Consider the following 22,995-nt stretch of genomic DNA (forward strand, 5'->3'; position numbering starts at 1 on the left):
GCTAATTCATGTAGAGCGGATGGACATCAACGCTCCAGCCCGGAATGTCTTCGAATCCAATCCCGAGGGACGGCGCAGTAGAGGAAGACCGCGCCTCAGGTGGCGCACCCAGGTTGGAAAGGGCCTAAACCAACTTGGCGTGAGAAACTTGAGACAGCTAGGTAGGGACCGAGCTGGCAGGAGTCGCATGTTGGTTGAGGCCCAGGTGCGCCCCGGACTGTAGCGCCACCTTAAGTAAGTAAGTAAGTGATACGAGTTCAAACCAGAACCTTACTCAAAATGCGCCTTGATGTGGTCTAAGCGATGCTCAGTCAATTCAGTAATGGACCTTATCAAAGCCAAAGTTTTGTGCTTGAGTCCTTTAACTAGCTTAGAGATTCTAAAATGAATTGGCACTTTAAAACTTCAAACTCTTCTGGTATTTAAAATGTGTGTTTGAAAAATGAAGCTCGTTTTTTTTATTGATGTTTTGGCACATATCTTTAAAAAGAGTATTTCTTATGGAGTAATTCCGATTGCTCTTAAATTTTCCAATATTTTGCCACTTCTCAAGAAAGGCACAACTCATGATCTGTTTATCAATGAGCTTATATCACCCTTGCCCTCGATTTTTGAAAAACCTTTAACGAGGACGAAATTTGTCAGTGATTTTCACTTTGGTTTTCAAAGCAATAAACCAACCGGGCGGCGTTGTTTTATTTACGTCCTAGAATATTAGATTTGACAGAAAAGAGAATACAGCCACATTGTTTGTTGAAATATCAAACACCTTTGATATTGTTAACCACGAAGTTTTGATTAGCAAACTTGAAAGTGCTGAGTTTCAAGGTTTCATAAGTGATCGGTTAAGATCTTAATATAAGAGCTCAAAGAGTGAAATTTAGTATTAGGAGTGATATTAACACATTCGATTTATGAGTTCTACAAAGTTCGGTCTTAGGACCAATACTTTTTTTGGTATACACAAATTCTTTATTCAGTTTGTCATTTAAGGGTTCCCTGATAGCTTTTGGAGATGATGTTGGTTTTTCTTTTGGTGCGGAAAGATGCCTAAATCATTTATTAACTTTCCATATGAAGTTATTGTAATGGGTCCGATTTGTCAAATTAAAAATTTTGACATTTCTCGACGTTTCAAGGTACCTAGAGTCGAAATAAAATATTTTTAGAAAGATGTTTGTACGTACGTTCGTACGTTGGCGACATTTTTTGCATCGTCCATAGCTCAAGAAACAGAAGAGATATCGATTTCAAATAACTTTTGTTGTACAGATAATAAGGCAGAAAGATGCAGAAAGGGCTCTCAAGAAAGTTGGTGGTTTTTTTACCATAGCAGTTTGAAAAAAAGGTGAACATTTTGGTTAACCCTAAATATCTTACGAACCAAAAACGCTAGAGACTTGAATTAAATTTTATATAATATATTGTAACGTGATATCAAAGAAGTATATTTTTTGAAAAAAATCCATTTAACGGTTTTTTTTATAAATCAAAAAAACTGAACAAAAATTTGTGACCCCCAAAATTTTACGACTAAAATATGATTTCGTCTCCAAAACAATTTTGTGCAAAGAAGAATAATCTTTTTGACATCTGATAAAATTTTGAGAAAAATGGAATTTACAGTTTTTTTATAAAAAATAAAAACCTAAAAAAAAAATTATTAAAGTTGGTAAAAATTGATTTTAGACTCAAATATCTTTTCAAAAATTAGAGATAATAGCTTCTAACTAATTTTTTTTATAAGAAATATTGTTAACAACATTAGGACAAATTTTGAAAAAAATAGAATTAAATGTTTTGTTACAAAAAATAAAAACCTACAAAAAATGTATAAAAGTTGGTAAAAATTGATTTTCGACACAAATATCTTTTCAAAAATTATAGATATAAGCTTAAAGCTACTTTTATCTTTCAAAAAATATTGTTGTTAACATTCAGTAAAATTTTTAAAAAAATCGAATTGACAGTTTTTTTTTACAAAAAATAAAATCTAAAAAAGTAATACGCAAATTTGGTAAAAATTGATACGAGTGCATATAGACAAACTTTTAAGCAAGACAAATCGATAGACGGGATAGGAAGTTCTCAGTGTGGGTCACATCCCATTAGCAGTTCCGCTAATCTACCACGTCAGACGACGAACCGTGGACTATTGTTCAATCGAGACGTAATTTCACAAGGCGGAGCAGAGCTCCTTCGTTTCAGAGGGGCTGTGTCCGAACGGGACCGAAGTGATAGTGTGAAGCAGGAGAACTAGTTTTGGTGGCTTCAATCAGCACTTGAAAGTAGTCGGGATGAGGTGAATCTTTCTCAATTATTCAACGGTACACATTTGGTCATCAAAAAGATCACCGGAAATATTCTTGAAGAGTGTTCCTGTTCCAACAATACCAACAGATTGTACCATACCCTTCAGAAGGTTACAGTTTTCAATTCGTTTAGCTTTTGCCATCTCTACAAATAAGTCTCAAAGCCAAACAATGTCTATTTGTGGTTTAAATTTGAAAAATCCATGTTTTTCTAATGGACAGCTATATGTTGCATGTTCACGTCTAGGAAAACCTTTGGAACCTTTTTGTGTTACCAAAAGTATGCAAAATAATAAATATTATTTTTACAAAAAAGACTTTACCCGCAGCAATGCGTAGCCGGGTCAGCTATTTAAAAAAAAAACAACATTTTTTTTCACCTATTTCTTTTCTTTCTTATCGTAATTATTTGGATTTTAGGAAAGAAAATTTTTAAATCAATCAATCAAATTCTTGAGAACTCCTTTAAATAGATTCAACGGCAGCCATATTACGGACATATTGACCAAGCTCTTGTCTCAATAAAAAATGGCAACATCACACAATAAATATGCAGACTTAAATTTATCCCCTAAATTTGTTTCTACTTGTCTAACAAAGCTAGAGTTAAGACCTTTAATTGGAGTTAAAGTTCTAAAAATTGAGGTCACTGATTCCTAATTTCAGTATAAATGTTTGTATAATTTGCAGACGGTAACAGGTAATGTTCGTGAATTTTACTATGATAAAAAATGTTGAATTAACTAAAATTCAAACTTGTCAAATCCCTATTCAAACATTCTACATGAGAACTCTAAAAGAAAAAATTAATCAATTTTTGCTTAATGGATAATGGTAATTTTCTGTACCACTCAAAATGTTTCCGTTTTTATTAAAAATCGTCGTAACATTCTTTTTGGAAAACACGATAATAAAAGAATTGTCACGAAAACATAAAAAAAAAGTTAAATGCGTTTACGTAAATGAAAGATATTCTTATGTAAATAATAAATTATTCAATTTCAAAATCAAATTTAACATTTCATAAAGTGTTTTTTGTTTTATTTTAAAAAAAATTTAATAAAAAAAAACAGCAACTTACAAACGCGGAAACGGAAACCTTCCATCCATGCAACATTGTTTCATATGCATACATCATCATGACAAAATCCAATTTATGTTCAAATCATTCACTACATACATGAGTATATAGTTATATATAAATTACACACATACATACCTTGCTTTTGTGACAACGAAAAAATAAACGGTATAGAAGACAATATGAATGGCATATGCCACCCAAACGGAATTAGTTGTGGCAGCCCATATAAGGAGTGCTCCTTCGAACAATGAACAAATTGTCAAAATCCACAAATTCCACTTTTGATAGCGATGACTGTTCAAAAATCCAGCGGCAAGAGCTCCAGCAGCCCCAAGTAGAGTGGCAATTGCGTCTGTGGCTCCATTATAAGCACTTTGATGGTTTTCATCGATTTCTTTCCAAAGAAATTGCACATAAGAAACGACCTGGGTTTTTTTATTTTTTTTTCATTTTAAATAAAAGAAAAGAAAATGGAAAAAAGAAAGAAGAAAAAAAAACAAATAGTAGAAAATTAGTTTTGAAATTCTTTGACTCATCTTATTGAATTTTTGATAAAATTTTTAAAGGATAATTGTACGAGTCTTGTGAAGTGGCTCTAGAAGATGGATGGACTCTTTTGTACAAACAAAACAATACTTTTTTCAGATACTACGATGTCCTGAATTTGAATCAAACCTTTAAATTTTTGTTTCGCAACTGATTTTTCAAAAATATGTTAAAGACAAACCAAAAAAGGGGGTTTAAAAGCTAATTTAAAACTCAACATATAACTTTAAAATAAATTGTGTGCTGATTTTGGAAAATATAAAGCTTTATTTTTAAATCAATTAATGTGTCACTTAGTTTCTGGAAATTATCATTAGTTAAGTCTTTATTTGACTAAGTTTGAAGTTTTGAGCAAACATAAAATTTAATACTTTCATAGTTTTGAAAAACACATTTCAAAATCAATTTTAAATCAGAACTTTGATTTGAACTATTTGTTTTAAAATACTCGTTTTCAACATAACTTTTGAAAAACTTAATATAGTAGAATTGTTTTTACAACGGATTCGTTAAAAGAACAAAAATTACTTTCAATCTTTTTTGTCTTTTTCCGTTGAAAAGCATTTAAACATAAATGATTCGGCTTCTAACAACTTTTGAAGATATTTCAAAATTGGTTCGAAATAGTATAAGTATTTCAACATAATTTTGGAGAAAGGTATTAAAGATTTAGAAAACTATCACAAATTTAATCGTAAAAGCTGCTTCATGAATTTAGATAGCTTCCAAGAAACTTTTGTATGTGTTTTTTTATTTTTGAAAGTAATATCTCAAAACTTGACGTGATAGAGTAATTTTGAAGTCGGATTTAAATTAAGGCTTTCAATACCATTTGAACAAGTGTTATTTTATTACGTGTAACAAAACCTTTTCGAGCAATTTTATGTAGTTTATGATGACTTGTGATTTCATTAGCAGGGAAGTCTGAAACGATTCATAAAAAATGGCAAACCTCAGGAAATATTTCGACAGCTTGGGGAGTCACTGGGTTTTTTACCAACAGAACTTTAGAAAATGTTCGAATTCCTCTTTTGTAATGTGATGCATTTTGAAGTTAGACGTGATACAGAAAGTGTTTTAAAAAAATTGAACAAATTTAATGATTGAATGTCAAAATGATTAAATGTCAAAATATTGAAATGACGAAATAATGCAATGTCAAAACACTGATGACTCAAACTGAGCAGCCCCAAAACTTCGTTGTAAACACTGTCTTAGGTCAAATATCAAAAAATGATGATCAGTTGTTATTGTGGATGGTAGGCATTTTAAAATGGGGAGAGAAAAAAATTTTATGAGCCGGTGAAACTTTACAAGTAAATATAACCTCAAACAGAGTAGAAGGCTGCAAGGACGTAAGTGGAAACATCAAAGTGGAAACACATAAATAGTGAAGATATAGAAGGACCAATTCTGCAGAATGTATAACAACGGTGACGAACCAAAACACGGTATCAGGATGATTTATTTAATATACACGACGAAAATCAACAATACCGTCTTTCCGACACAGACGAAGTAAAGATTGCCATATCTAACAAAGCCGATGGAGAAGATGGCTTAAATGTTGAGCTTTTTGAAGTGGCTGGAAATAATTTGGTTAGGTGCATTCACCAACTTATCTGCCAAATATGGTGGGAAGAAAGCATGCCCAAATAATAGAACCTCAATATAGTTTACCCTTTACTCAAACATTTAGAGTCTCTAAACTGCGCTCCTTAACAGCGCTTACAAAATCTTCTCTGATGTCATATGTGAACATATAAAGCCCATAATCGATCAAATATTCACATAACGGAAGATCATGAAAAAATCCAATAACATCAAATCGACACCCACTATTTCTTCGTTGATATCAAGGCCGCATATGACAGCATCTACAGGGACGAGCTGTATAAAGCCTTCTCAAGTCTTGGCATCCCTGCCAAACTTGTCCGTTTGTTTAGGATGACCATGGAGAATTCACTTTGATCTCTAAAGGTTGGAAACAACTAAACATAACCATTCGATGTCAAAAAAGGCTATAGACAAGGTGAAGCGCTGTCATGTGATTTCTTTAACATCGTCCTTAGAAGAACAGTGCAGAGCTCTCACATCAACAATAGAAGCACTAGCTTTCAAAAGTCTGTCCAATTGGTAGTAAAGCCTTTTCTCAACCTCATCATCACCCGTCCTGTTGTAAGGTACAAAAGCATCACCTATGATAAAAAAGGATGGAAGCATCTTGGTTTGTTTCGACACAAAAGATATCCGCGTATGCATAGAAGTTGAGCGAAGGAGAAGATGGAACCACGAGCTCTACGGCTATAGCCAGAAGAATAAAAGTCCAACAACTGAAATGGGTAGATCACGAATCCCCGCCCACAGGACAGCGCAAAAGAAGTGGTCCACCCAAGTGGTAACTGACTGGTACTTAACTTAAATTGTGGAACTGGAGACACCTAGCTAGGGATCGAGCTAGAGCTAGTAGCATCACTTTTTTTTTTAATTCATTTTTATTAATTCATTCTTAAACCTATCTTAAAGCTAGACAAAAATTCATAAATCTAGCCTAATTATCCATAACTTACAACTAACTTAATGGTCCCATACGGACATTCTAAGTTAAACTATGACACAAGCTACTAATGATTTTCGGCCCTAAGATCTATTTTACTTTAATTTAAATTTTATTTATTTTGTATTTATTAGAAAATTATAGTTTACTTAAAAACTACTTAAAATAAGGTCCTTAATATAAAACTTAAAGCTAAGTTAAACTACCTATAAACTACTTAAAACTAGAACAACCACAGCCGCAAATCTAACGTTTTTTTTATATTTTATTGTCTTTTTTATGTTTTTTTTACTTTTTTTTATTTTTTGTTTATATTCCATGTTTTCTTTTTGTTTTTTAAATTTTATTTTTTTTGTATTTTTTTTGTGCCACCATACCTATTCTACCTAAAACTTAACCCTTAAACTATAAAACAAGTATGTAAGCCGGCCAAGGCTTAAAACCCCATCCCGACTACCCACTATCAAGTGCCGATTGAAGCCACCAAAACTGGTTCTCCTGCTTCACTCTATCAATTCGGTCCTGTTCGGACACAACCCTACTGAACCGAAGGAGCTCTGCTCCACCTTGTGCCATTACGTCCCGATTGTACGGGAGTCGCCTATCCACGGTTCTTCGTCTGACGTGGTAGATTAACGGAACTGCCAATCTATCCTGTATCAGACCGCATTTGTCTAAAAAGAGGAATGCCTCTGGTGGAATGAAGCCGTTCAAGCGTGCACTTTCAAAATACTCGTTGTTCGGATAGAATGACCCGAAAATTAAATTGTTGGTCGAAGACATAGCTCTTGCAATGTGACCTCGAACGAGTTTTATCACGAAATTGTCAATTCTGTTGATTCGAGCTGATTGAGGACCTCGTTGGAAAAGTAATGCACATAAGAAGATTCGGCTGTTCGATATAAGCCGGTACAGCGTCGTGAACACTGCCGCTCGAACACCCGAAATTCTACATCAGGGAAGGGGCAACGTTGAACCACACAGGACAACCATAAACGATCATTGGCCGTATGAGGGCCATGAAGCAAATTACCTTCACTCTGGGCGAAGGCTCCTCTGGCCCTGGTCAGAGCAAATAGCATCACCCTAAGTAGGAAAGTAAGGTCAACATGATTACGGTTGACTAATTGTCTAATGCACAGTGGAAAATATTGTACAGAATTAACATCGACCTAATTTTTCAAGTGGCCTCAAAGAAAAAGGTCTCAAGGTGTTTAATCAAAAGATTTCGGTGACTAATTTTAATTATTTCTTCGAGTAAAAACATTGCTCGTAGGTCCATCTTATTGAAAATAAACGTTATTCACTCCAATATCTTAATTCTGGCCCTTAAAAAATTAATAGTTGAAACTGCGTAGGTCAATACATTCAATGTAACAGCTGTCCCATTATCATAAATTAAGTAAAATAAATTGGGTGGCGCAACAATCCAATGAGAACTAGAGCCTAGTGACTTACAACTCCCAATCATTCCTGGGTGCAAATACTGATGTCAGGGATGAAGAAGATCTACAGTTTTTAAGCCGAATCCGAACGGAAAATTTGAGAAAGCACTTTTTGTGACAAGAATTTCTCTTGGAGAATTTGTCAATTCCTCGTAAGAGGCAGTACCTGTGAAAAAAAAACGTTAGATGGCACTGGCAGGGATTGAACCCAAGATCTCTGGCACTTTTTTTTAAATTTATTTTTATTAATTTCATCTCAAAACTATCTTAAACCTAGACAAAAGTTCAAAAAACTTACAACTATGTGTAATACGGACACTCTTTCTTTCGGCCCTAAGGTCTATGTTACATTTCAACGCACTTACCATCATCCCACGGGTACTACCATCAGGATCATTCATTCCATTTTAAATATAGAGTGTTTTTTAAGTGTCATATAAAGTAAAGTGAAAGCTGCCAAAATATCAAATGGTAAAAAATGACAGCTTGAAAAGTGACAGCTGCCAAAATTTTGGAAATTCCGTCCGTTTATCCCCGCTCCTACAGCTTAACCCATTGGATCGTTTGAGTTCAAACTTTGAAATTAAGATTTAAAGCTTATTTGCTAAGCTAAAATGACAGTAGGCCAAGGCTACTTGCTTACAAGGCTCGTAAGCAAAATCGAATATTCGAATCTACTCAAAAACGGACCTATAGATTTTATTTTAATTTTTCCTAAATTGTTTTCTTAACTTGTTGAACTTTTAAAAACTAGTTTTTTTAACTTCCCATGGGAAGTTATTGTAATGGGTCCGATTTGTGGTATTAAAAACTTTGACATTTCTCGACGTTTCAAGGTCCCTAAGTTCGAAATAAAAGATTTTTAGAAAGATGTCTGTGCGTGCGTGTATGAGTACGTTCGTACGGTTGTACGTCCGTACGTTCGCGACATTTTTTCGTCGTCCATAGCTCAAGAAGAGATATCGATTTCAAATAAATTTTGTTATATAGATCATAGTGCACAAAGATGCAGAAAGGGTTCTCAAGAGTATTGCGTTTGTAGTTTTTTTTACCATAGCAGTTTGAAAAAAAGGTGCAAATTTTGGTTAACCCTAAATATCTTACGAACCAAAAACGCTAGTGACTTGAATTAAATTTTATATAATAAACTGTAACGTGGTACCAAACAAGTATATTTTTTGGAAAAACTCAACTTAACGGTTTTTTTTATAAATCAAAAAATCTTAAAAAAAAAATTTGTCACCTCCAAAATTTTACGACTAAAATATGATTTCATCTTCAAAACAATTTTGTGCAACGGAGAATAATGTTTTTGAAATGTGATAAAATTTTGAGAAAAATCGAATTTACATTTTTTTTATAAAAAATAAAAATCTAAAAAAACATTACTCAAAGTTGGTAAAAATTGAATATCGATTCAAATATCTTTTCAAAAACTTGAAATTTAGGCTTCAAGCTTATTTTATCTTATAAGAAATATTGTTTTTAACATTCTGAAAAATGTTGAGAAAAATCGAATCGACAGTTTTTTTTACAAAAAATAAAAACCTAAAAAAAAATTAATAAAAGTTGGTAAAAATTGATTTTCGACTCAAATATCTTTTCAAAACTTTGAGATATTGCCTTTAATTTACTTTAATCTTTCAAAAAATATTGTTGTTAACATGCAGTAAAATTTTGAAAAAAATCGAATTGACAGTTTTTTTTACCAAAAATAAAACTCTAGAAAAAAAAAAACAATATTAAAACTTGGTCAAAATTTACTTTCGACTCAAATAGCTTTTTAAAAATTAAAAATATTAGCTTCAAACTTATTTTATTTCACAGAAAATATTGTTTTCGATATTCAGTAATTTTTATATAAAAATCAAACAGTCCGTTTTTTCATAAAACATAAAATCTACAAAAAATAGACAAACATTTAAGCGAGACAAATTGACAGACGGGATGGGAAGTTATCAGTGTGGGTCGCATCCCAGCCTCTTTTTTTTTTAAATTCGATATTGCAAAAACACTTCTAAGCTTTTCAACGAAATTTGAAAAGAAAACGTTTATTTGGAGGTATTAATTAAATTTTATTCCGAAAATATTAAAACAAAAATTAAAATTTTTCATTTAAAAAACTTATTTAAAATAACCGAACTAACTATTTTCGAAAAGAAACCATTAAATTTAGATTTTTTTTAAGTTTTAAAACATTTACATTTTGAAAATATTATTATTTTGGAAGTATATCTTGGTAAAGTTTTTTATTATTCGCTTTAGATAGAGGAGAAAATTCGTGTGTTTTTGTAATCCTAGTTAAAATTTTTAAAAACAATTTAGAGAAGGTTTTTAATTTGAAATTCTTCGTCAAAATTTCGTTTTTAAGTGATTCCTTGCTATACCCTAAAAACCTATTCTTCTATCTCTTTGCGTTCTTTATTATTATAAGTGGTATACTTACCGTTAAGCATAAAAATGATGTTCCTCCAAGTCTAATGTCCCTATAATTGAATTCCTAATCCAATTCCACGACTATGCCTATTTGCATTAAAACAATAAGCTTATTTTCAGCATCATGAGTGCTGAAAATTTTAGATCAAGAAAGATTTAAACATCCAAATTCAGACTTAGACCTTGAGAATCATTTTGTGTGTTATGTATGTACATATGTATGTATGAAGGTTTGTTTGATTCTCATCTCATGGTTGAAGGACGCACAAGTTGATGAAATTCAAAGCGTGATTTCTATTTTCCCTCTGTTTGCCGTTATGATGTATTTGATATGAATTTATAACGCGTTTTGGTTGGATAAATTCATTTCTAATATTCTCTTTCCATGCAACTAAACTTATGCTTTGATATTCAGATCCAAAAGTCGCTGTAGGATAACATCTGTCAAAATCGGGACAAACAACTATATAGGCTCTTTAAATAAAGGGACATAGGGAATGAGGTTTGTCCTAATCGGAAACAACACTGCGAAGGGAATTTAAATGAATTTTTGTTGGTGCCTCTTTATGTGCGTTTGGAATTTTCAAAATCTGTTTCTATTCTGAGATTTTTTTAAGATGACAAATGAGTGGAGATTCAAAGCTGGCAGAATGAATAATTAAAAGAAATCACTCATGATATTTTCTTTATTATATTTGCCTCCTTTTAATGTGACAAAGGACCTCATCAAAATGGAAGATGAACGGTAGTTATTTTGATTTACTAAAATATGCTTCGGGCAGTGAGTAATTTTAATATTTTGCTCGTATTTCGAAAGTTTGTTAATATTTTTTCTTTCTTATTGTTTACGAGTGTAAAAAAAAGAAGAAAAAGACAAACAAACATTAAATTGTATTTTATGTCTCCAAAGAAGATGACGATACCTATCTTTGATTTATGAAGTTTTGTATTTGTGTAAACTTTTCTTTATAAATTCATGAGACATCGGAGAAAAAATATCGTAATCGAATTTTTAATGTTAATGGAATTTTCGTAAATTGTTTTCGTTAGGAAAATAATAATAAATTTTGTTACCGACCTAAGTGATTGGCTTAAGACAAAAATATGTTAACAGGATATACTGTAAAATTAATAAAACATAAATATAGTAAATTTATTGACATAAATGGGAGTTTCGTAGAGGGGTTTTTGGAGCAAAGACAACCGTTTCAGAGTATTAATGTGTTAATGTTGGATCATTCATTTCGTGGTTTCAGGTTGATAGCTCCTTAGATTTCATGACTGTCGTAATCGATCAGAACTACAAAGGCAATTGGTTACGTAAGGTCTTGGCATTATCATTATACTTGCTCATACAAAATGTCACTGCTCCATGTGCAAGTTTAGTTGGTGGCGGTTATATTTAATTCGTAGCGACATTGTTGAATAAGTGTTTTTTACCTTTACTTTTGAAACCGTAGTCATTTAATCCCTGTAGACATTTATGTATTTGACCCTACTTACTTACTTACTTAAGGTGACGCTACAATCCGGGGTGGACCTGGGCCTCAACCAACAAGCGTCTCCAGTCAGCTCGGTCCCTAGCTAGCTGTCTCCAGTTTCACACAACAAGTTGGTTGAGGTCCTCTCCCACCTGGGTGCGCCACCTGAGTCGCGGTCTTCCTCTACTGCGCCGTCCCTCGGGATTGGATTCGAAGACCTTCCGGGCTCGAGCGTTGATGTCCATCCGCTCTACATGACCTAGCCATCTAAGCCGTTGGACTTTGATTCTGCTAACTAGGTCAGTGTCGCTGTACAGCCCGTACAGTTCGTCGTTATATCTTCTCCCGCGAAGAATTTTTCTCTCGAAGCATCCTAAGACGCTCTCATCTTTCTTTGACAGGGTACAGGCCTCAGCGCCATAAATGAGAACCGGGATGATGAGTGTCTTATAGATGGTGATTTTACATGCTCGGGAGAGGACTTTACTTCTCAATTGCCTTCTAAGTCCAAAGAAGCAGCGATTTGCAAGAGTTATTCTTCGTTTGATTTCAGCGCTGTCTGCATTAATAGCGGTGCCTAGGTAGACAAAGAGCAGCGTGCATTCTCCATCGTCATTCTGCACAAACGGATAAGTTTGACAGGGATGCCAAAATTAGACATTGCACTTAAGAGCTCTTATCTATAGATGCTGTCATACGCGGCTTTGAAATCGATAAAGAGATGGTGGGTATCGATTTGAAGCTCCTGGGTTTTTTCCAAGATCTGCCGTAGTGTGAATATTTGGTCGATAGTGGACTTTCCTGGTCTGAAGCCACACTAATAAGGACCAATCAGGTTGTTGACGAATGGCTTCAGACGTTCACATAATACGGCAGAGAGGATCTTATACGCAATGTTAAGGAGACTGATGCCTGTGTAGTTGGCGCAGTTTAGAGGGTCTCCTTTCTTATGTATCGGGCACACTATGCTGAGATTCCACTCATCGGGCATGCTTTCTTCCGACCATATTTTGCAGATGAGTTGGTGCATGCTCCCTACCAAGTCATCGCCTGCTGCTTTGAATAGTTCGGCAGGGATGCCATCAGCTCCAGCAGCTTTGTTTGACTTAAGTTTAGATATAGCTCTCTTCACATCGTCAAGGTCGGGTAGGCGGAATTGTTGATCTGCGTTGCCGAGGTTGAGTGCTTCTATCTCCCTTACAGCGGAATTCGGTTCGTTATCGCCGTCTTTACAGGCTTCGGTTCGTGGCTGGTAACCTTGGGAGGTTTTTTTTTACCTTTTGGTAAAATTTACGAACCTCATTCCTGTTGTGACTTCCCTCTATCTCCTCGATCGCGCGCTTCTCATGCTCTCTTATTTTCCATCTAAGAAGCCGGTGCTCCTCTCTCCTCTTCTGCTCGTAGAGCTCGCGAGCAGCTCTAATCCTTTTGTGCAGCACTGTTTTGAATGCCTCTTGTTTCGTTGCCGGCATTCGTCGTCAAACCAGGGGTTTCGCTGTGGTGGCCGTGCGAAACCTAGCACTTCAGAGGCGGCATCTCTGATGGCTGCAAGGCAATGTTGCCACTGGTTTTCAATGCTTAACGCAGGAGGCATAGGACTCCTTAAAAAGTTATTAGAGACTCGATCGGAAAAGGACATGGCAGTCTCTTGCGATTGTAGCCGTCTTACGTCGAATCTTCTCACAGTACTTCCTTGTTTTGGCTTGGATCCGGATATCCGTAGCCGTCCCTTGGCTACAACGAGGTAGTGGTCCGAGTCAATGTTGGCCTCTTGGAATCTTCGGATATCCTGGATACTGGAGAAGTGTCGTGCGTCGATCGCAATGTGGTCAATCTGGTTGACGGTTGATTGAACAGCAGATTTCCATGTCCCCTTTGTTTATATTAAGATGCGTGAACTACGTACTAGCTACCAGAACGTCTCGCCCCGCAGCGAAATCGACCAGCCTGAATCCGTTGTCGGAGGTAGTGTCGTGCAGGCTGTATCTCCCGATTATGCCACCAAAGATGTCTTCTCTTCCTAGCTTGGCATTAAAATCTCCTAAGACAATTTTAATGTCATAGCCAGGGCACTGCTCATATGTCTTGTCCAAGAGCTCGAAGAATATGTCTTTGGTGTCTTCATCTTTCTCTTCTGTTGGGGCATGCGCGCATATTAGGCTTATGTTGGCGACTTTAGCCTTGATGCGGATTGTTGTGATGCGCTCGCTCACACTGTTGAATTTCAAGACTTTTTGCCTGAGCCTAGTTCCAACAACAAATCCACACCCAAATAGACGCTGTCTTTGTTCTCGGTAGCAGTCGCCGTAGTAGATATCGCAGTCTTTTAGTTTGCGTTTGCCCGGTCCATCCCATCGCACTTCTTGATTGGCTATAATATCTGCCTTGCAGCAGTTTAGGGCTTCCGCTAATTGTTCGGCTGCACGTGGTCTGTTAAGGGACCTAACATTCCAAGTACATATCCGAAGTTCCTTGTCCTTTTTCGGTTGCGTGGGTTGTCAACAGTGAATCCGTCCATATCCGAGGCTTCTTGGTGCTTCGAAACTTAAGGTATTTTTTACGTGGCCAGGAAGTCACCCCGACGGCACAACCCCCAACCTGGAGGGCCAGATCCTTAGTATAATTCCAAGGAAGGGGAGCCGGATAAACCGCTCCTTACAGGCCTGGGCTCCGAATATGTCGAAGAAGCCCTATATGGTGTTCACTAATTAGTTCAACCTTACTGGAACTGTAAACGCCACCGTTGATTCCATCTCGAGACGAATGTCCGCTGCCGCATTACTTTTATTTTCTATATTTATTTCTTATTTTCTTAAATACGTTTGCTGATGCAGAATTTTTCTGCATTAGATTTCTGCAGATGCTCTTTCATTTTTTGTCACAAGGCTTAAGAAATTGTGTCTCGATGTTGAACAATTTTCAAAAAATAAAAATTCATCACACCAACAACAATTCATTTATTAAATTCAAAAAAATCCCCACTCTGTTCATTCATTATGTTCGTTAAGTATGACAGCAAAAGTTCTCCATCATTAATGATGCTCCACTCACTAACCCTACATAAGTTATTGTCATTGTTCTACACTTTGACTTTATATCTAAACATTTTATATACGTACGTTACGAACTTCTATTATAAGCTCAAATACATCATCCTGATGGCTAATTCCCATATAAAATGATAGGTACACTCTAGTGGCTTACCCTGAAACCTGAATGCTCTCGATAATAATCAAAAGCAAATTTATTATGTCATTGGGGATAAAGCTTAACTGGTACTCGTCTCCTGTATAGTATATTATATATTATGAAGACTGGGAAAAGCTGCTCCTTTCTTATGTTAAAATATATATTTGTGTAGAAGGGAAGGAGTATAAAGTCCTTATTACAACCAAAAATAATCTACTTTGTGTTACATGAATTCCAATGACCTCGTCCTCGTAAATATATATCCATCCATATAACAAAGTCTAGGTATAAGGTACGAGTAGGTGAGTGAGAATTTGTTTGAGGATAAATTTCTTCCATAATTTCATAATAAAGCAGGAAACCCACCATTTTCATTCCATCAGAGAATGTATTGAGATTAATTGAAGTGTTCACTTCTTTTCGTTGTCTACTCAGCTGATTCAGATTCACACGCCCACTGCCACGCCCGCTAGTGCTGTTTGTATGCCATGCCATCATCCTCCAACACTCCACATCATCGTCACCATCCTCGTCGTCGTCCTTATTGTCATCGTCACCACATCTCAGCAGCAAGACAGACTAACCTCCATTGGGATGTAAAGTAATTTCTAAAGTTGTGCATGTCCCACATCCATCCAAGGACGACACGGACAAACTCCTCGAAATAAAAGGCGCTCTTTTCTACTTCTAGCCATCTTGTCCTGCTTGTTTCTCTTCATATACAAAATGTTCTCCTCGACTTGTGTACATTTATATCTTTCGTTTGCAAACTTGTGTATATCCTTTCACTTCGTCCTTATGGAGAAGAAAAAAACACCAAAAAAGAAAACGAAGATGATACTTCTTTCACGAGTCATAAAACTTGGTTCGTTAAATGAAGGACTTTGGGTTACACGGCACGTGAGTTTGTTTCGTGAGAACAAAGATTTCGTGGGATTGATATAAATCAAAGTCTTTTTGTCCTTGTAATGCTGTTTATATCATGACAATGTGAGGATGTACATACAAGGATACAGGTGCATTTTAAGTGGAAGGACGTAATCGAAATGTATTGTTGATAGCAGTATGGTTTTTCTTATTCTTATATTCGTTGTTTGTTAGGCAGAGACAGAGTGGCAATGTTATACGTGATTGTATCTTTCCTTGTGGTTTATAACTTGGTTTGTTTAGAAGGTGTGGTTTTTGTTGTTTGGCTAAGTATTTCGTGTTAAATTAGCCTTTGACGTGATTAATTTCAAATTGTCATATATGAGGACGGGTGGTATTAAAGTTTACACTGTGTGAACATGAAATATTAACTTATTCTTCATAATTCGAATATGAAGCTGACACAAGAAATGGATATCATGATGTTTATTATTTCACGCTCTTGGTCGTCCTGGGGAGGCTTTCAAATTTCACTATGAAATATACGGAATCTAATGATTTTAATAATCAAATATTATTTCTACAATTTAATGGTTGTTTGAAAAAGAAAAAAATATATAAATTGGTTCATTAGCTTCTGATAAAATTTAAAAGCAATATAATAGTTCTATGAATGGAGAAATAAAGTCTTTTTAAAGATCAAATTTAAATAACTACGAACACAAATAAACAAAATTTATAAAATTAAAAAAATACCTCTGTTAGTAGCTTCCTATTATATTTGTAAGTACCCAACTAATTGAAAAGAGAAAAAAAGATTAACAAAAAGAACTTATTTTCGCAAAGCTTCAAAGCAAAGAAACCTTACAAAAATTCCAGCGTCGTTGTCGATTGCTTTTGTTTTTTAGCGTTCCTAACGATTCCACAAATGGATTAGAAAAATAAAAACACAAAAAGCAGAAATGATTCCAATAATCTTTTACAAGTTTAATTGTTTCAAGGTTTCTGCACGCGAAATGTGTAGGTGAGGTACAGTGGCGTAGCTAGACCTTTGGGGGCCCTGTATCCATTTTTTTGGGCCCCATCAACTCTTACCCAAACTGGGCCATAACCTTATAACCTTTTTTTAAATTAAAACACTAACGTCAATAAATAAGTTAAATTTAATTCAATGTATAACGACATAGGAACTTTAACATAAATACATACTACATAATATATAGATACATGTTTTATAAAGCTCAAAAAAATAAATAATATTTGCACTTCTTCTCAAAGTACTACTTTCCTTGCCTTTTTTTCTGCAAATTTATTTATTAAATCTTCCATACCTGAAGACGATTTCAGTTTTTCAAGATTATCTGCTTCTATTGATAAAAGTGATAAATCTGACAACCTCTTCTGTCCCATTGAAAGATCTTTCAGCTGTTGCTGTGGTGACCGGAAAAGTCAAAAAGAGAAAGCATGCTGTTATTACTTCAGAAAAACTAGAAGCAAGACTATTAAATTCGATGACTAATAACTTAGCAAGTTCTTTAATGGAATGAATTTTGAGGATTTCGGATTTAAGGCATGTTTTTAGAGCAATTAGTTGATTGCAGAAATCACCAGATATGTCTGTATTGTACTTTTAAACTAGCTTTTTTTAACGTTGATTTATCTCATCATTAGAGAACGATAAAAGTTTATCCGGTTCCAACACTTCAAACATACTACTAAGACTATGAAGGCTTTGAAATTTTTGCTGAGTTTTTCCAATCAAAATGTCCAAGCAGGAATAGTAAATATTGATTTTGAAGTAAATTTCCGGATCAAAAATTCTTTGATCTTCTGCCAACTCATCAAAAAACCGTTTCGTTATTTTCCTCCTTTGTTTTTGAAGACAGGCGTCACTCCAATCGTTGGCTAAATCCTTGGACTTTTTAAGTAGTTCACTGAATTTCTTTTGATTTCTTTCATTTTCTAGGCCGTCTAAAAGATTTTGAAGCAAAATACTTGCTTTTTGTAAATGATTTTCCTCATCTTGAAGGGCTTTGAAAACTGGACTTATAGTATCAAACAGCGAAGAAAAAATTGACATCAACACAATAAAGTCGTACGTCTCTAAAATGTTTATAACATTTTTATATTCCTCTCATCCGTTTTTTTTTTGTTGAGGTCAAATTGATTTGGTGTAAGGTTTTCATTATCATAATGTATAGTTTGATCTTATACCACATAGTGCATCATTTCGTGACGACCATCACGTAGGACAAACCTTTTTAAGGATAATTTTATATTTTTCGAATGAATCGTTGTGCAGCAAAGACCAGCGCTTCATACTGTTACCAAAAAATGTATATATTTGTATTTCTGTGTGATGTTGGAGTTGGTGGCTGTGTCAGGCAGGACGATATATTTTGAAAGCTCGAATAAAAAAGTGTTTGCAGGTTGAAGTTGTAGTATTGTTGGTTGGTAGGACATGAAAAAAAGAAAAAGATACACAGGAAAAAAAATATTTGACGCATGTAAAAAATGATCATCGGAACATTTTTTTGTAATAAAACTTTATTAAATATTTAAGTGAATTTTTTACACACGTCTCTATATCTTTGGGGGCCTCTATATCTCGGGGGCCCTGTTACATGGATACAGCTGATACAGCGGTAGCTACGCCACTGGTGAGGTATGAACCTCACTTTTAGTAAAGATATACAAGTGTATAGAGGATTCTTTTACTAAGGAACGATATTGCACTTATACACAAAATACTGGGTGGATCCAGACTTTCACCGCTTAAAAATGTGCTTTAATGTTCTGTAAAGGAGGCCAACAAAATTGAAATAACTTAATGTTTATCTTAACCTTAAATGTACACATTTCAAGGCCTTAATTGACAAAATTAGTTATTAAATTATTTAAGAACGCTGTTGTCCAGCAAGGTATAGTCTAACTATTTAATTTGGTCGACTCTGTACTCATGAAAGCATTCCAAGATTCTAACAGTTTTCAAGAGTAAAACACAATAGTTTATAGGGTTTTTGTTGCTTTTACGCAGAAATGTTAGAAATTGTTTTGAAACTTAGCTTTTTTTAAAAATTTCTATTAATACGAAAAATGCTACAAAAATTCAAGAGCCCAGAAAATGAGAAAGAATCTGATATGAAGAATTTTCTGGATTTTTGATTTTAAAGGAGTCCACAAAACTAAAAAAATTGAAAAATATTTGGTTCTTGTATTTAAGGCAAAAGGTGCAGTTACGATTAAGTACCTATATATTTTCTCTAAAAATTAAATGAAAACAAATTAGCGTAAACAAATAAGTTGGGAAGAAACTATTGTGTGACACTTACAAATTACGGGCTTCAAAATCTTTTTTCACTTCAGTTCTCGAGAGATTCAAAGCTTTTATATAAGTAAATATGAAACGTGCATTGTGTTTTACAATTAGCTTAGTTTTTACAAAACTTGGTGTTTATTTTTTAACAAAATTTTAATGAAAAATATATACATATTTATAAACACCAAATAAAATTAAATAAAAAAAAGAGGCTGGGATGCGACCCACATTGATAACTTCCCATCCCGTCTGTCGATTTGTCTTGCTTAAAAGTTTGTCTATATGTACTCTTATCAATTTTTACCAAATTTGCGTAAAAAAACGGTTTGTTGGACTTCTATATAAAAATTACTGAAAACAATATTTTCTGAGAAATAAAATAAATTTGAAGCCAATATTTTTAATTTTTGAAAAGCTATTTGAGTCGAAAATCAATTTTTACCAACTTTTAGTAAATTTTGTTTAGGTTTTCTTTTTTTGTAAAAAATCTGTCGATACGATTTTTTTTAAAATTTGTCATTAAGTTGTAAGCAATATTTCTTATAAGTAAAAATTAGTTGGAAGCTATAATCTCAAATTTTTGAAAAGATATTTGAGTCGAAAATCAATTTTTACCAACTTTTGTTAATTTTTTTTTAGGTTTTTAATTTTTTGTTCAACAACTGTCAATTCGATTTTTTTTTAAAATTTTACTGAATGTTGACAACAATATTTTTTGAATGATAAAAGTAAATTCAATCCAATATCTCAAAGTTTTGCGAAGATATTTGAGTCGAAAATATGTTTTTCCCAAATTTTATTAATTGTTTTTTACGTTTTTAATTTTTGTAAAAAAACTGTCAATTGAATTTTTTTATGATTTTTCCAAATGTTGAAAACAATATCTCTTATTAGATAAAAAAGCTTTGAAGCCTAAATTTTAAGTTTTTGACAAGATATTGGAATCGATATTCAATTTTTACCAACTTTGAGTAAAGTTTTTTTTAGATTTTTATGTTTTATAAAAAAAATTGTCAATTCGATTTTTCTTAAAATTTTATCAGATGTCAAAAACATTATTCTTCGTTGCACAAAATTGTTTTAAAAATGAAATCACATTTCAGTAGTAAAATTTTGGAATTATTTTAAAATTACCAGCAATATTTTTCATATAAGGAAATAGTTTAGTTTGAAAATATAGTTTTGTTAAATAGATTTTTAGTCGAAAACAAATTGTTTACCAATTTAAGTAGCATTTCTTAAACTTTTACAAATTGGTTGTATGAAATTAGTTTGACAGATATCAAGAACCGAGCATCAATTTTTACCGAATTTGCATACTATTTTTTGTTGATTTTATTTTTTTATGAAAAAATGGCCTGTTGGATTTTTATATACAAATTTTTTTTATAAAAATGTTAGTTGTTTTTGCCAGCAAACCACTTTTCAGTGAATGTCGTTAAAAAACTATCAAATCTTAAGATAAAACCTTTACTTATACAATCTAACTGTATAAGCTTTATGGCTCAAATGACCCCCCTCTAGATCGTCCATTGATCAAAATTTGATGAATTTGTGGTAACTTTTTGCAATAGAGCTTAGTTTCCGATTCATATTATATTCTTAGTCCAGTCCTCAGTTAAAGGTCGTATTTTTGGCAATAAAGTAAAATAAATAATTCAAAATATAATAAGGGTCGTATCCATTAACTAAATACGATCAGTTTTGAATTGAAGGGAATTCCAACAAAAATATAAACAAAATATCTCCCAGGGGGTCATGAACCCTACGAAACGCCACACCTTCTCCCCTGGATTCGTCATTGTACGTCTATAATAAAAGCCTACAACAAATTAGTATAAATATGAAACAGGGCTAAGAACTACTATTTATTAAATTTTTTAAATTATTGGAAATATCATAGAATCTTATTTACTATTTTTCATATATTTCCAAATCTGTGTGGTAAAAAAAATGTGTCTAGGTTTGTATTTGGGTAGGAAATGCTTTGAAGATTCGAATTTTTATATTTTTATAATTAGCAAACAAATCATCCTACAGAAAGCAATAATACAAATTCTTAAAATTTATTTTAATATCTTGAAAATGGTCTTATGTGCGTTTGAATATAATCAAACCCTGAAAAGTAATTTATAATTGAAATTGAAACAAATATATATTTTGGTTTTTATTTTTTTTGGGTTACATTCAAATTCGTAAAAGACCTTATTTTAATTCTTAAACATGGTTCGTCTGACGAAAATTTTCAATTTCAATTTAACTTCTTTTATGTTGGGCAGTAAATTTTCTACTTTTTTCTTTCCTGATGATTTGAAAGTCTCAATGAAAAATATGAATGAGGAATTAAATACGTAAGGAATTGATGAAAAATTTCTAAAACAAAATTAAGAGGAACAATTTGTATGATATTTTTGTAACATTCTGAATAATATTTTTGCTAAAGCTTTCCAAAAAAATGGGTTACTATTCTGGTTCAATGCATTAAATATTCTTCAATATTTTTCGTCCACTGAATGTGCTTTAAATACCTTTACAATATACAGCACAGTTCCAGCAATTGGGAAAGCGAAATAGAATCCTACATTCTTATTGTACGAGTAAAATGAAAATCTTTATACTAACAGTTGTTCGTAATTGATTCAAGTATAAATTATTGAACTTTCCAAGAAAAAAAAGTTTTATGGCTAAACTTTATGAAAGTAGTCATGTAACTGGCTATTTCGCTACAGCACTGTTTATAAATCCCGCGGTAGAATTAAAGCTCCAATTCTTCTAGAATTCAATCAGTCAATGGGCACAATCATTTTAAGTGCTCTATAATTTTAATTTTAGTTTATATTCATGATATTGAAGTAGATTATTATGTCACCTGCTAAAATATAATTTGTATTGTATTAAAGATGCTTGGAAGGATAGAAGTAGGAAACAAGTACACAATTTACGAAAAGACAGAACAATATTTTGTAAAAAATCCAGACACTCCTTTTTTTCAAAAAATTGGAAAGATTAGAACTGTTTTATGTCTGTTCTAGAAGACTTAATAGAAAATTTGGTATTTCTTATCTAGAGAAACAAATAGAAATGATCATTTCAAAAGTTTAAACAAAATTATTTCATTTGGTTTTTGTTTCTCGTATATTGTGTTTGTTTTCAAAAATACTGTGATTTGCAATAATTTTAGAAGAGCTGCATCCTAAGGAGTGGTCATTCATAGGTTTGAAATGCCCTGTTTGTTCTTTAAACAAGTTTTTTCTCCAAAAAAAGATTTTTCAATTTTGCTATAATTTTAACTCAAGTTGAATTATTCGATAGAAATGGATTTAAAACTTAGTACTCTTGAATATATTGTCTTGACCATTTTAGAGGATGTTTTGTATTGGATAAAAATTGATGACTTAACATCAACGTTGGACATTGATATTTTTTCGATAATCTAAGGTACAAAAGTAAAATTTTTTAGTCTGTTTCAATTATTGGATTTTTTTTTAATAAGCGCCAACTCAAGGGGATAATACTACCCTTATTGTGTAGACAGTGTCAGCACTAGGAAAGGGAGAGAGGGGTTGAAAGGAGGAGAATTCTTGAATATTGTAATGGCTGTTAAGACAGAGTGTGGCAAAGCATGCCACATTCGCATAGTAAAGCTAAAGAACGAACCTCTGTACTTGACAGTACGACCGAAGTTGGGCTCGAGGTTATACTGATGAACATTCCCAGAAGCGCGAGTATTACGGTTGAACTATTTAAGGGGGGAAATGG

General features: G+C 33.4%; 1 protein-coding gene across 1 annotated transcript in view; it reads right to left on the reverse strand.

Moving 5' to 3' along the window:
• LOC129952319 (folate-like transporter 2) overlaps positions 1-22,995 on the reverse strand; it is a 194,372-nt gene that overhangs the window by 13,757 nt on the left and 157,620 nt on the right. Inside the window, exon 7 of the mRNA XM_056064855.1 lies at positions 3,532-3,821. Coding sequence (XP_055920830.1) covers positions 3,532-3,821 — 290 coding nt within the window. The remainder of the gene's footprint in view (positions 1-3,531; positions 3,822-22,995) is intronic.

This window comes from Eupeodes corollae, chromosome 3 (genome assembly GCF_945859685.1).
Source record: "Eupeodes corollae chromosome 3, idEupCoro1.1, whole genome shotgun sequence".
Classification (NCBI taxonomy): Eukaryota; Metazoa; Arthropoda; class Insecta; order Diptera; family Syrphidae; genus Eupeodes; species Eupeodes corollae.